Consider the following 13,788-nt stretch of genomic DNA (forward strand, 5'->3'; position numbering starts at 1 on the left):
TAGCAGTTTGGCGCTTCTGAAAGGTCTGCGGTTTGGAACCAGCACAATGGAATGACCCAAGTAAAGTGTTAGAAACTGACACTTCGAACAGGAACAGAATATTAAAAAACCATGTGCCTTTGTAAAAGTAACATCAAATAAGACAGGAAACAGAGCATGCTGGGAACAGCACCAGGCATACCGAAAAATGAGGTGTCAACCTGGTGAGGCTACAACACAGGACTACTTGCATGCCAAACAATGGAAGCAACATGCGTTAGACAGAGCTAAGCGATCTCACAACCATCGGATCAAATCAAAGCTCTGCAGTCCTGCCACATCCTGTCATGAGGGGTGGTGGACAATTAAACAGTTAACAGGAGGAGGAGGCTCCAAAAATATCCCCATCCTCAATGATGGTGGAGCCCAGCACGTGAGTACAAAAGACAAGGCTGAAGCATTTGCAGCTATCTTCAGCCAGAAGTGCCGAGTGGATGATTCATCTCGGCCTCCTCCTGAGGCCCCCAGCATCACAGATGCCAGTCTTCAGCCCATTCAATTCACTCCATGTGATGTCAAGAAATGGTTGAAGACACTGGATACTGCAAAGGCTATGGGCCCTGACAACATTCCGGCAATAGTACTGAAGACTTGTGCTCCAGAACTAGCTGCGCCCCTAGCCAAGCTGTTCCAGTACAGCTACAACACTGGCATCTACCCGGCAATGTGGAAAATTGCCCAAGTATGTCCTGTCTACAAAAAGCAGGACAAATCCGACCCAGCCAATTACCGTCCCATCAGTCTACTCTCAATCATCAGCAAAGTGATGGAAGGTGTCGTCGACAGTGCTATCAAGCGGCACTTACTCAGCAATAACCTGCTAACTGACGCCCAGTTTGGGATCCGCCAGGGCCACTCAGCTCCTGACCTCATTACAGCCTTGGTCCAAACATGGACAAAAGAGCTGAACTCAAGAGGTGAGGTGAGAGTGACTGCCCTTGACATCAAGGCAGCATTTGATCGAGTGTGGCATTAAGGAGCCCTAGCAAAACTGAAGTCAATGGGAATCAAGGGGAAAACTCTCCATTGGTTGGAATCATACCTAGCACAAAGGAAGTTGGCTGTGGTTGTTGGAGGTCATTCATCTCAATCACATGACATCACTACAGGAGTTCCTCAGGGCAGTGTCCTAGGCCCAACCATCTTCAACTGTTTCATCAATGACCTTCCCTCCATCATAAGGTCAGAAGTGGGGATGTTCGCTGATGATTGCACACTGTTCAGCACCATTCGAGACTCGTCAGATACTGACGCAGTCCGTGTCCATATGCAGCAAGACCTGGACAACATTCAGACTTGGGCTGACAAGTGGCAAGTAACATTCGCACCACACAAGTGCCAGGCAATGACCATCTCCAACAAGCGAGACTCTAACCATCTCCCCTTGACATTCAATGGCATTACCATCGCTGAATCCCCCACTATCAACATCCTGGGGGTTACCATTGATCAGAAACTGAACTGGACCAGCCATATAAATACTGTGGCTACAAAAGCAGGCCAGAGGCTGGGAATTCTGCGGCGAGTGTCTCACCTCTTGACTCCCCAAAGCCTTTCCACCATCTACAAAGCACAAGTCAGGAGTGTGATGGAATACTCTCCACTTGCCTGGATGAGTGCAGCTCCAACAACACTCAAGAAGCTTGACACCATTCAGGATAAAGCAGCCCGCTTGATTGGCACTCCATCCACCACCTTCAACATTCACTCCCTCCACCACCGGCGCACTGTGGCTGCAGTGTGTACCATCTACAAGATGCACTGCAGCAACTCGCCAAAGCTCCTTCAACAGAACCTTCCAAACCCGCGACCTCTACCACTTAGAAGGACAAGGGCAGCAGCCACATGGGAACATCACTACCTCCAAGTTCCCCTCCAAGCCACACACCATCCTGACTTGGACCTGTATCGCCGTTCCTTCACTGTCGCTGGGCCAAAATCCTGGAACTCCCTTCCTAACAGCATTGTGGGTGTACCTACACCATGTGGACTGCAGCGGTTCAAGAAGGTGGCTCACCACCATCTTCTCAAGGGCAATTAGGGATGGGCACTAAATGCAGGCCTAGCCAGCCAGCAACGCCCACATCCCATCAATGAATAAAAAAAAAAATGCAACCAATTGAGATAGCTAGAAATGCATGAAACACTCAGTTAAAGTGGTTTTAATTTACCTACAGCACACTTTGAAGATATGACTTCAATAGATGCATCAAGCAATTACATTGTTTTTGTATTGAACTTGGAACACCACGGAGTCACAACGTCTGTGGCCAATATTAAGAATTGAATGAAAGACCTTTGATAAGAATGGCATCAAATAAAGACTACTGTCATAGTGTTTTATGATAAGTTTTTGGAACACCTAAAGGTAGAGATATAATTATGCACGCAGCAGCTAAATTGAAAGTAATAATAGAAAGAATTCAACAGAGAGAATGAATAAGATAATTAGCTTACATCAGCAGAAAACTTCAAAGAATAAACCACTAAAAAAGAGTATAAAAGATAGGATTTTCAAATGGGAAAATAGAAGTCGCTGGAAACAGGCAAGCGATTCTTGGCTTCAGAATCACTCTGTAAGCCTACAACTCTGAGTCTTGGGTAATCAAGGTATTTGATTTTGGTGGATATTCTGGATTAAGAATAAGTAGAAGTGTGGAAATGTAACGAAGTTAAGATTTGAGAATAAGGATCTCTGAGCATAAGATTGTGTAAGCTAATTGTATTTTGAACTGTAAAAGTTGTGATTGAATCAACAGCTGTTAACTGAATGTCAGCTCTTAAATAAAACTATATATTTTTAGAATTGTCTCACAGAGTATTTCTGTATCAATCTCACAAACCCAATTTCTGTACACTCTTTTGTAAGGAGTTGCAGAATTCTGGGGGGTATTCCGGACCCTCATAATATCCGGAAGGTTACAGTCCAGTTAAACTTATGAAGAGTGCTATCTGGAGGACGGTAACATCTTCAGCCATTCCTTTCCTTTAGGGAGAGATAGCCTGAACCTTTAGACCCATTTAAGTGTCTTATAGAATTCGGCTATCTCTAACTTTAGTTGAAGGTGAACGTCTGGGGAATACGCCTGATCTGGCGTAGCCCGAAAAGGGCTAGGACTTGTAATTATCCCTTCATGTTCACTTCAATATTGTGAATTCCTCCCTTTTGTTGTCACTGCTTTGCATTGCCACGAGAATGGTTCTTACTTCCTGCTTTAGATCTAGCTCTGCAAGCTGTTGAAAGATGGCCTTGCTTCTGGCAGTGAAAACACTTTCCATTTCTGTATTGGCAGGACTGTGATGAGTGATTTCCATTGCAGTGAAAACAATTCACTGAACTGCTCTCACCGACATGCTTTTGACCTGGTCTCACAGCTTTAGGTTTGGCGGTGGCTTTGTGACTGTAGACCTCAGCTGCACTAGTCACTTGAGTTGGATGGAGTTCCCTTGCATTCTTAGACGGCATCTCCATAGATAGGGCAATTTTGCATGCTATGTCAAATGTTAGATCTGGAGTGTTCAGTAACTTGGACTGTGTGCGCTCATCCACCAGTCCACACACAAACTTATCTTGCAACGCACGATCCAAAAATATGCCAAAGTTACAATGCAAAGACAGGTTTTTAAGAGCTACAATGTACTCACTGATGGTTTCACTTTGTTTTTGGTTTCTGGTACCAAACTTATAGCTCTCTGCTATTTCTAATGGCTTTGGGTCGAAATGGTCCTCGAGTTTCTCGACAATGTCTTCAAACAACCCATCCCTTGCTTTCCCTGACGTGAATAGGTTTGTCATCCGGTCTGATCTCTGTTAGAAAAATTGCTTTATTCCATTCCCGAATTCGTTTATTTTGATCTTGAACATTCTCATCTGCACATTTGGTCTCAATAATGTTATTAGCCTTAAAAATGTTTCCATCCGCTCAATGTAAGAACTGAATGGTTCACGAGCCCAGTCATACATGTCGAGGGTTCCGATGAATCCCGTAGGCGTGGCCATGATTGTCCCGATCCTGTCGAACAGTGACTCAGCACGCTACCCGTGTACCTGTGAGAACCAACGTCACTGTTGCTGTGTATACATACACGCGAAGGCGAAGCACAGACGATTAACAGTAAAACATCGCAAAAATTCAGTTTAGGTGCCACATATTCACCTTAAACTTGTCCACTCGAATGTTGAACACTGTGTCCTTCCATGATCCCTAAAAATGGCTTTGACATCCCATCCCGTTGCCAAAATGTAATATATGTGGGTGGAACAATTGAAAGATAGAAACATAGAAGATAGGAGCAGGAGTAGGCCATTCGGCCCCTCAAGCCTGCTCCGCCATTCAATGTGATCATGGCTGATCATCCAAATTCAAATGAAGGACAGGGACACGATGAGTTACTAGTCCATGTGCTTGCTTTACTAGGCCAGAGTGAACTGAGTATGCTCATACCAAACCATGTGATAATACGTTACATACCTCCATCTCTCTACCTATCTCTCCCATCTCTCTCTCTGTTCCTCCATCTCTTTCTCTCTGCCACTGTTCCTCAATTTCTCTCTCTCTCTCTACCTCCATCTTTCTCCCATTTCTCTCTCTGTACACCATCTCACTGTCACTCTCCGCCATCTCTCCTTCCCCCAACCAAGTCTCACTCTCACCAGATCACACTCACTGACTCTGCCAAACTGCTTGAACAACGGCTGGAGCTCGTCCCGCTCCACTTCCGGGGGCAGCTTCCCCACGAAGAGCTTCACCATCCTCGCCGTGCACTGCACCGTCACGATGAAACTCGGCCTGGGGAAGGGAGAAGTGCAGGGCTGGAGCCCGACTCCAACTGCCCCCAATTCACAAGATGGTGGCCGTGGCACCGCCTTCCTTGCCCTTCCATTGGCTGCTCCCCGTCACTTCGCTTTGTGACTGGTTCCCTCTGCTGTCAATTAACTGCCAGACCTGTGAACAGCTGTCAATCAAAGAATCTTACAACTGATTGGCCTGACCGAACCCATGTGTCCCAGAGCAGCCAATCACCAAGAGGCGTAATGAAAATTAATTTTAAAAAAATCATGATTTTTCACGGTTAAATCGCGAGATCGTGAATTGAGATAAATTTTCATTAAAAATCGCATGTCTCACGATTAATTCGCAAGAGTCGGCATTACTGCATTCAGCATGCGCAAGTCAGTTACAGCATTGGTTAGAAACAGAGGAAATAACCCCTCTAATACCCCATCAAAGCAGTCCCACAACAGAAATAGCACAGATCAGATGCAGAGCAAATCCTCTTCTACATTGATCCGTAAAACTTGCACAAGTCAGGTGCAGCGTAGGTTAAATGTAATGTAAAGCAGAGGTTCTCAACCAGGCGTCCTCCAGGGGTCCGCAAGAGGGTTTCCGGGGGTCCGCCATAAATAAACTCCGGGATTTAAAAGAAAAGAAAAATACACCGTCGCGTAAAGATGGGATCGAGCTGAGCAAACTGGCGGCTCCGGCCCCCACATGGACCTCTGCTAGCCCCCCCCCTTCCCTCGAACGTCTGTGCGAGGCCAGAGGCAGCTGTTACTGAGAAGGGAGAGAGATGGCGGTCGCTGAGCACAGATCTCCCAGGCTCGAGCTCTCTGCCCTCCCCTCTCCTCGGCAGGTCCTGCTGTATACACAGGCGGACTGGCCTGCTGGCTGAACGGTTACAGTGCAACTGGCAGAGCTCCGCTGGAACCACCTACGTGTCCAACTGATTCGACATCTAGACTCGCGACCAAAAGCGTCCAACTGCACCCTTAACTTATTCTGCGCAATATCGGAAACTCCCGGTTAGCCGATAGATATTAGTAAGAGTGCTGACTCACACTGTAATATCGTTACAAGGCTGCTGGCTGTCCTGGGATGGCAGGAATGACGTATGAAGAGAGATTGGGTCGATTAGGCTTATATTCGCTAGAGTTTAGAAGAATGAGAGGGGATCTCATTGAAACTTATAAAATTCTAACAGGACTAGACAGACTAGATGCAGGCAGGAAGTTCCCGATGGCGGGGGAGTCCAGAACCAGGGGTCACAGTCTAAAGATAAGGGGTAAGCCATTTAGGACTGAGATGAGGAGGAATTTCTTCACCCAGAGAGTGGTGAACCTGTGGAATTCTCTACCACAGAAGGCAGTTGAGGCCAACTTATTAAATATATTCAAGAAGGAGTTAGATATATTTCTTAAGGCTAAAGGGATCAAGGGATATGGGGAGAAAGCAGGGACAGGGTACTGAGTTTGGATGATCAGCCATGATCTCATTAAATGGTGGAACAGGCTCGAGGGGCCGAATGGCCTACTCCTGCTCCTAGCTTCTATGTTTCTATGTTTCTATGTTTGGTACCTAATCTCATTCATTCTTCACCTGCGAGCCTTGACCTTGAAAGTTAGCAGTCTTGCTCCACCATGAAGGGCATCACAGGCAGGCCTGATTGTTCACACCCAATGTTGGTCTCCTGGTAGGCTTTCAACCTTCCAGGATTGTCTTGGAATCGCCAGGAATAAAACATTAATCTGGACACTGCTGTGAACAATTTGGGAGAAAAATCATACGGGCTTGAAAAAAATTGTGTTTTTTTCCCTTTTCCTTTTGTTTATGAGTTATGAAAATATGGGAGGTGGTGGGGGGGCGGCAGGGGGGGGAATGTCTGTTTGACTGACAATCAAGCAGAGAACCGAGAACAGTCGGTGAGGGAGTCGGGGGATTGCGGGGGGAAAGAGGGAGACTGGGGGTCAAGTGATTGGGGCTCATGTGAAGGGAAAGAGGGAGTGGGATGGGCGGGCATGGGGAGCAGTATTTTCTGCAGTGCCGGGATAGCAGCAGCAGCAGCAGTAACATGGTGAGTGGGAGCAGCGCTGAGAGAATTTTTATATAGAAAAAAATACTTGTGTTGCAGGGGGTCCGTGGAATTTTTATAACACAGGAGGGGGGGCCTCAGAAGCAAAAAGGTTGAGAAGGCCTGATGTAAAGCTTGCCACAACAATGGCTAAAGAAAAACCTTTAACCCAGCCTCAGAACTTATCCATTGATGTGTGTGTGTTTTACTGCTTTCATTAAACTTCTTAATTGAAGGCCTCGACCTCTCCCAAAAGCCTAGGCTTGAACTTATTATTTTTGCCCAGGGCTGTAAGTCACATTGCATTTCATCTTTGTATTCTCCACTGTGAAACTGGGAAGGAATAAAAGTTAAATACATAGTAAAGGAAAAATATTATAAAACATAAAGGTTTCCACAGAATAATGGACAGTTAGGAAATTCAATCAATAAAGCAGCACTAAAAATCCCAGATTACATTTTAATAAACAGAACTTGTTTTATTTAGTGCCTGTGAGTTAGTGCCCTTGATTTCAGACCCTTCATGGCAAAAACCTCATTCTCATTAAAACGGCGAATCCTCTGATTCACTGCAAGCCAAACCGTGGGAGATCGGTTTGTTCAGATAATAATTTCCTGAGATATGTCATGTTGGCTGGATTTGTTCTGTCTGTAGCCATAAAAGGTTATTTGGGTGGCAACTATGCATGAACCATTCATAGTCACCCAAACCATTAGGATACTTTCCACATTCTCCCACAGACATACCAAATTCAACCATCCAATGGAACGTTTCATGGAATCGAGATAACCCACTGAAGTGGGCCAGTGTAGCGTACTCATTATTTTTATGTTAACACACAAGAACAAGTTGTATTTGAAGGAAATAAGTGAATCCAATCATAAGTGTCATCTGTATATTCATTCAATGCAAAATAAAGCGGCTGAATCTTTAGTATTAAGTCTTGTCATGCCAAGTGCTCAATCGGATGGCGTAGGAGAGATTGAAGAAATACGCATGTGAAACGCATGGATATCTGGTTGAGGTCAGAGGAGTTTTGATTGTTACCCCACCAGTTGAAGGACCCATAGATTGCCTGGGTCTGCTGATACCAGGTGCACTGCAGGATCTTAGTTGTGTACATATATCAGGTGATGATAGCATTCATGGTCTGTTCAAATCTGGAACATGTTGCAGGGGCCCTGGTCTATGTGGACTAGAACCCAGCAGACTCGTCATTAGCACCGATATAGGGCAAGCATCAAGATCCTGTGGTATCTCTGGTTCGTACTGCGATCAGCGAAGCAGCAGGAGATGGTCAAGCCCCTGGGATATACAGGAACCAGGCAAGTGGCAGGACCCAGGCTGTTTTCACAAAAGCCAGGAAGTAACATGGGTTCTGATGTACGGTCATTGACCTGAAACATTAACTCTGTACCTCGCTCCACAGACACTGCCTGGCCTGCTGAATGTTTCCAGCATTTTCTTTTATTCCATGAAGTAACATCCTGGGATGCACCAATATGATGTGACTGCAGGATCTGATGGGGAACCTGAGATGAATGGAAATATGCTGACACCAGGAGCCAGTGGAAATCCTGCGGTGCCCTGAAGGAGGGCTGTAGGAATCTTTGCAGTGCGCCTATATTGGACAGGCAGTAAGTCATTGCAGAAGCTTGAGATATACTGACGAAGAGCAGGCGGTATGAGTGAGGAGTTGTGAATCTGCACTAATATAAGACGAGCTGAATGACCCCATGGAAACAGGCTTTAAGAATTCATGACTCATAGCCACTTGGAAGGAAGTGACCAGTGGTGTCCCACAAGGATCTGTGTTGGGGCCTCAACTATTCACTATATTTATTAATTACTTGGATAATGCAATAGAGAGCCATATATCCAAGTTTGTCAATGATACAATGATACCGGCGGTAACTCTGGGCTGGACCAACACGAGGCGGACGCGAGGACCCGGCGGTAACTCTGGGCTGGACCGACACTGGGCGGGCACTAAGACCCGGCAGTAACTCTGGGCTGGACCGACACTCGGACCCGGCAGTAACTCTGGGCTGGACCGACACGCGGCGGACACTCGGACCTGGCGGTTACTCTGGGCTGGACGGACGCTGGGCGGGCGTTAGGACCCGGCAGTAACGCTGGGCTGGACAGACACTGGCGGGCACTAGGACCCGGCGGTAACTCTGGGCTGGAGACACTGGGCGGGCACTAGGACCCGGTGCGGTTGAGACACTTTTGTGAATGGAGGCGGACGATGAGCGGGTGTCGAGCGTGGAAGGCCGGAGCGGCCGCTCGCTGAGGTAAAGGACCGGCGGGGAGGGGGTAACGGGTATCGGGCGGGGTGAGCATAGGCCTGCGACTGGGCCGGGCCCGCGGATCGAGGATTGGAGCCGAGCCTGAGCCCCTGAGATTGCCGGGCCTCGACTAACAGGGACTGGGCCCACAGCTGGAACCCTGGGTGCCTGTGGCATTGGGGGGCAAGGGGAGGGGAATAGGCAGGGCAGAGGGGGTGAGGGCAGGGGGAGTGAGGGCAGGGCAGGGCAGAGGGGGTGAGGGCAGGGCAGAGAGGGTGAGGGCAGGGGGAGTGAGGGCAGGGCAGGGGGAGTGAGGGCAGGGCAGGGGGAGTGAGGGCAGGGCAGGGGGAGTGAGGGCAGGGCAGAGGGGGAGTGAGGGCAGGGCAGAGGGGGTGAGGGCAGGGCAGAGGGGGTGAGGGCAGGGCAGAGGGGGTGAGGGCAGGGGGAGTGAGGGCAGGGGAGAAGGGGTGAGGGCAGGGGGAGTGAGGGCAGGGGAGAAGGGGTGAGGGCAGGGGGAGTGAGGGCAGGGCAGAGGGAGAGGGGGTGAGGAGTGAGGGGCAGATGGCAGAGGGGGTGAGGGCAGTGGGAGTGGGAGTGAGGGCAGGGCAGAGGGAGTGGGGCAGAGGGGGTGAGGGCAGTGGGAGTGAGGGCAGGGCAGAGGGGGGATGGGCAGAGGGGGAGAGGGGTGAGGGCAGGGCAGAGGGGGTGAGGAGAGACGGCAGTGAGGGCAGGTAGAGGGGGAGAGGGCAGAGGGAGCCAGGGGGAGAGGGCAAGGGGGCAAGGGGAGGGCACCAGGAGTCTGGGTTTAAAAAGTTGCCCCTTATGCTTTGCGGTCGAAGCTGCTGGAAAAGCACCTGGAATTCCGGAATTGGCAGTAAAAATCCCTCCTGGTAAGTGGGATTTGAGCCATTGAGTCACCAGAGACCGAATGCCCCGGCTGCCCAGTTTTCAATGAATTTTCATCAATGGCTATCGAAATGCCAGCAGCCATCACCTAATATTTTTATCGATATTCTGGTTAGAGAGTAAGTTAATTACAAATTAAAGCTATTCCTGTACACTGTCCCATCAAACACTCCCAGGTTTCGGGCTTGGCAGAGGACGGCGACATACGGCGAAACATTCCTGGCGTCAGAACGTCTGGTAAATAACGGATATCCCGTGGCGCAACTGGATAGTCTGGGATGTGGAACACGGTTGTGATGCGTTAGATGCTGAGCTTAGGGGGTTGTGTTTAACCTGGGGTGTCTCTTTAAGGCTCCTGGTCAGGTATTCCCTGTGGTGCAGTGGTGTAAATGGGCACATGCAGGTAATTGTGATTGTATTCCTGGTGCAAGATCAGAAGAACCTAGCACTGGTTTTCTGGCTTTCTCTCTCTTATAACATTGTTTTGCATGTGTGATTAACAAATGCAATATATCTTCTCACTATTCTCTGACTTAGATATAGTTAGATTAGTATCCTGGAATTGCTGTTGGTAATCGGGGATCATTCTCTTTTCTCAGGGAAGTTTTTATTTAGCTTATTTACCTCTTAAGAAGTCTGGGAGGGGATGATGCAGCCTGTGTGATTTAATAGAAGGACTGGGTGTGACGAGCCAGTCTCTGTCTCTCTCTCCCGCTCTCGTTATTTTGCAAAAATACAGTGTTAGCCTTGGCTCAGAGGTGGCACTCTCACCTCCGAGTCAGCAGGTTTTGGGTTCAAGCCGCCACTCCAGAGACTCGAGCACAAAATCATAATTAATTGGCTCCAAAGCGCTTTGGGATGTCCTGAGGACATGACGGCGCAATATAAATACAAGTTGTTTGTTCTTTCATGTAACAATGTATGTACCTGCCCACCCTACAGAGGGTGAGAGAGACAGGCATGTCTTCAGAGACTTGCAGAGAATGGTTGAAACAGATACGTAGATGTACACGCACAGAAACAATTGAATGCTTCAATAAGCCAATGGCTAAGGTCTGTACACTTTCTTTCACCCCCTTTTGCAGCTCCGAGGAACTGTTTGCGGCGCGATTGCGGGATCACAAGATTCCCCAACGGACCCATGGCCAGAAAGACTTCATCCCGGATCAGTCCGAAGAGCAGGCGGAGAGGCTGCGGGTGTGTCGGGAGGAGCAGTGGCAGCTCCTGTCTGAAGAGAGAGTGGAACGACTGTAAGAACTGCTGCTTATTAATCAGAAATATTGGGGTTTGGAATTCATGGGGGCTGGCGGGTGGACACTAGCAGCTGCCAGAAATCAGTGGTCTGCAGCACACTTGACTGGCCTCACCCCGACAGTAACAGTACCTCATACACACAGACATGTGCTGAAAGCAGGCAGGAAAGGACCAGCAGGAGAAGCTTCTCTTACGTGGGAGTGCAGTGCTGTCGCCTCGTGTTGACATTGAGAATGCACTGGTCAGGCTGTTCTCCCAGTCTCTGGTCCATTATTGAGTGCACTAGTCTCAGTTGTTTTGTGCCCTGCTGCTACGAGATTTCATTATTCAGTTGTAATTAATGCTTCTAATGCCCACCTAATATTTTTATAGATATGCTGGTTAGACAGTAAGTTAATTACAGATTAAAGCTATTCCTGTACACTGTCCCATCAAACACTCCCAGGACAGGTACAACCCTGGTTAGATACAGAGTGAAGCTCCCTCTACACTGTCCCATCAAACACTCCAGGGCAGGTACAGTACGGGTTAGATACAGGGTAAAGCTCCCTCTACACAGTCCCATCAAACACTCCCAGGGCAGGTACAGCACGGGTTAGATACAGAGTAAAGCTCCCTTCACACATTCCCATCAAACACTCCCAGGCAGGTACAGCACGGGTTAGATACAGAGTAAAGTTCCCTCTACACTGTCCCATCAAACACTCCCAGGGCAGGTACAGCACGGGTTAGATAGAGAGTAAAGCTCCCTCTACACTGTCCCATCAAACACTCTCAGCAGGTACAGCATGGGTTAGATACAGAGTAAAGCTCCCTCTACACAGTCCCATCAAACTCTCCCAGGGCAGTTACAGCACGGGTTAGATACAGAGTAAAGTTCCCTCTACACTGTCCCATCAAACACTCCAGGGCAGGTACAGTACGGGTTAGATAGAGTAAAGCTCCCTTTACACAGTCCCATCAAACACTCCCAGGGCAGGTACAGCACGGGTTAGATACAGAGTAAAGCTCCCTCTACACAGTCCCATCAAACACTCCCAGGGCAGGTACAGCACGGGTTAGATACAGAGTAAAGCTCCCTCTACACAGTCCCATCAAACACTCCCAGGGCAGGTACAGCACGGGTTAGATGCAGAGTAAAGCTCCCTCTACACTGTCCCATCAAACTCTCCCAGGGCAGGTACAGCACGGGTTAGATACAGAGTAAAGGTCCCTCTACACTGTCCCATGAAACACTCCTAGGGCAGGTACAGCACGGGTTAGATACAGAGTAAAGCTCCCTCTACACTGTCCCATCAAACTCTCCCAGGGCAGGTACAGCACGGGTTAGATACAGAGTAAAGCTCCCTCTACACTGTCCCATCAAACTCTCCCAGGGCAAGTACAGCACGGGTTAGATACAGAGTAAAGCTCCCTCTACACTGTCCTGTCAAACACTCCCAGGGCAGGTACAGCACGGGTTAGATGCAGAGTAAAGCTCCCTCTACACTGTCCCATCAAACACTCCTAGGGAAGGTACAGCACGGGTTAGATACAGAGTAAAGTTCCCTCTACACTGTCCCATCAAACACTCCCAGGGCAGGTACAGCACGGGTTAGATAGAGTAAAGCTCCCTCTACAGTGTCCTGTCAAACACTCCCAGGGCAGGTACAGCACGGGTTAGATACAGAGTAAAGCTCCCTCTACACAGTCCCATCAAACACTCCCAGGGCAGGTACAGCACAGGTTAGATACAGAGTAAAGCTCCCTCTACACAGTCCCATCAAACTCTCCCAGGGCAGGTACAGCACGGGTTAGATACAGAGTAAAGCTCCCTCTACACAGTCCCATCAAACACTCCCAGGGCAGGTACAGCACGGGTTAGATACAGAGTAAAGCTCCCTCTACACAGTCCCATCAAACTCTCCCAGGGCAGGTACAGCACGGGTTAGATACAGAGTAAAGCTCCCTCTACACAGTCCCATCAAACTCTCCCAGGGCAGGTACAGCACGGGTTAGATACAGAGTAAAGCTCCCTCTACACTGTCCCATCAAACTCTCCCAGGGCAGGTACAGCACGGGTTAGATGCAGAGTAAAGCTCCCTCTACACTGTCCCATCAAACACTCCCAGGGCAGGTACAGCATGGGTTAGATACAGAGTAAAGCTCCCTCTACACTGTCCCATCAAACACTCCCAGGGCAGGTACAGCACGGGTTAGATGCAGAGTAACGCTCCCTTTAAGCGCTCGATCAAAGTAGTCCCAGAATAGCAATAGCACAGATTAGACGCTGAATCAGTGCAATTTTAGTAGGAGTATACTGATTGGCAGGCTTTCCCTGGACTCGGCACCAATGATTAATTCTGGTGACAGTCGAGGGCTTAGTACAGTCGGATACTTAGACTTTGGAGCTTTATAAATGCAGGGGACTGTGTGGTTAATAATTCCCTATTCTGTTTTCTTACTGAG

The 13,788-nt window shown here is 48.6% G+C and overlaps 1 protein-coding gene across 3 annotated transcripts in view; it reads left to right on the forward strand.

Moving 5' to 3' along the window:
* The first annotated feature begins 8,878 nt into the window (after positions 1 to 8,878).
* Positions 8,879 to 13,788, forward strand: part of tsen54 (TSEN54 tRNA splicing endonuclease subunit) — a 31,512-nt gene continuing 26,602 nt past the window's right edge. For 2 of the 3 annotated variants that reach the window (XM_085963321.1, XM_085963322.1), the window contains exons 1-2: positions 8,879 to 9,186; positions 11,172 to 11,336. In XM_085963321.1, coding sequence (XP_085819447.1) covers positions 9,128 to 9,186; positions 11,172 to 11,336 — 224 coding nt within the window. In that variant the 5' untranslated portion in view covers positions 8,879 to 9,127. The remainder of the gene's footprint in view (positions 9,187 to 11,171; positions 11,337 to 13,788) is intronic. The other variant, XM_085963320.1, reaches the window with a different exon arrangement.

Source organism: Somniosus microcephalus, chromosome 21 (assembly GCF_052327205.1).
Source record: "Somniosus microcephalus isolate GS21.2 chromosome 21, FLI_Smic_1.0, whole genome shotgun sequence".
NCBI lineage: Eukaryota > Metazoa > Chordata > Chondrichthyes > Squaliformes > Somniosidae > Somniosus > Somniosus microcephalus.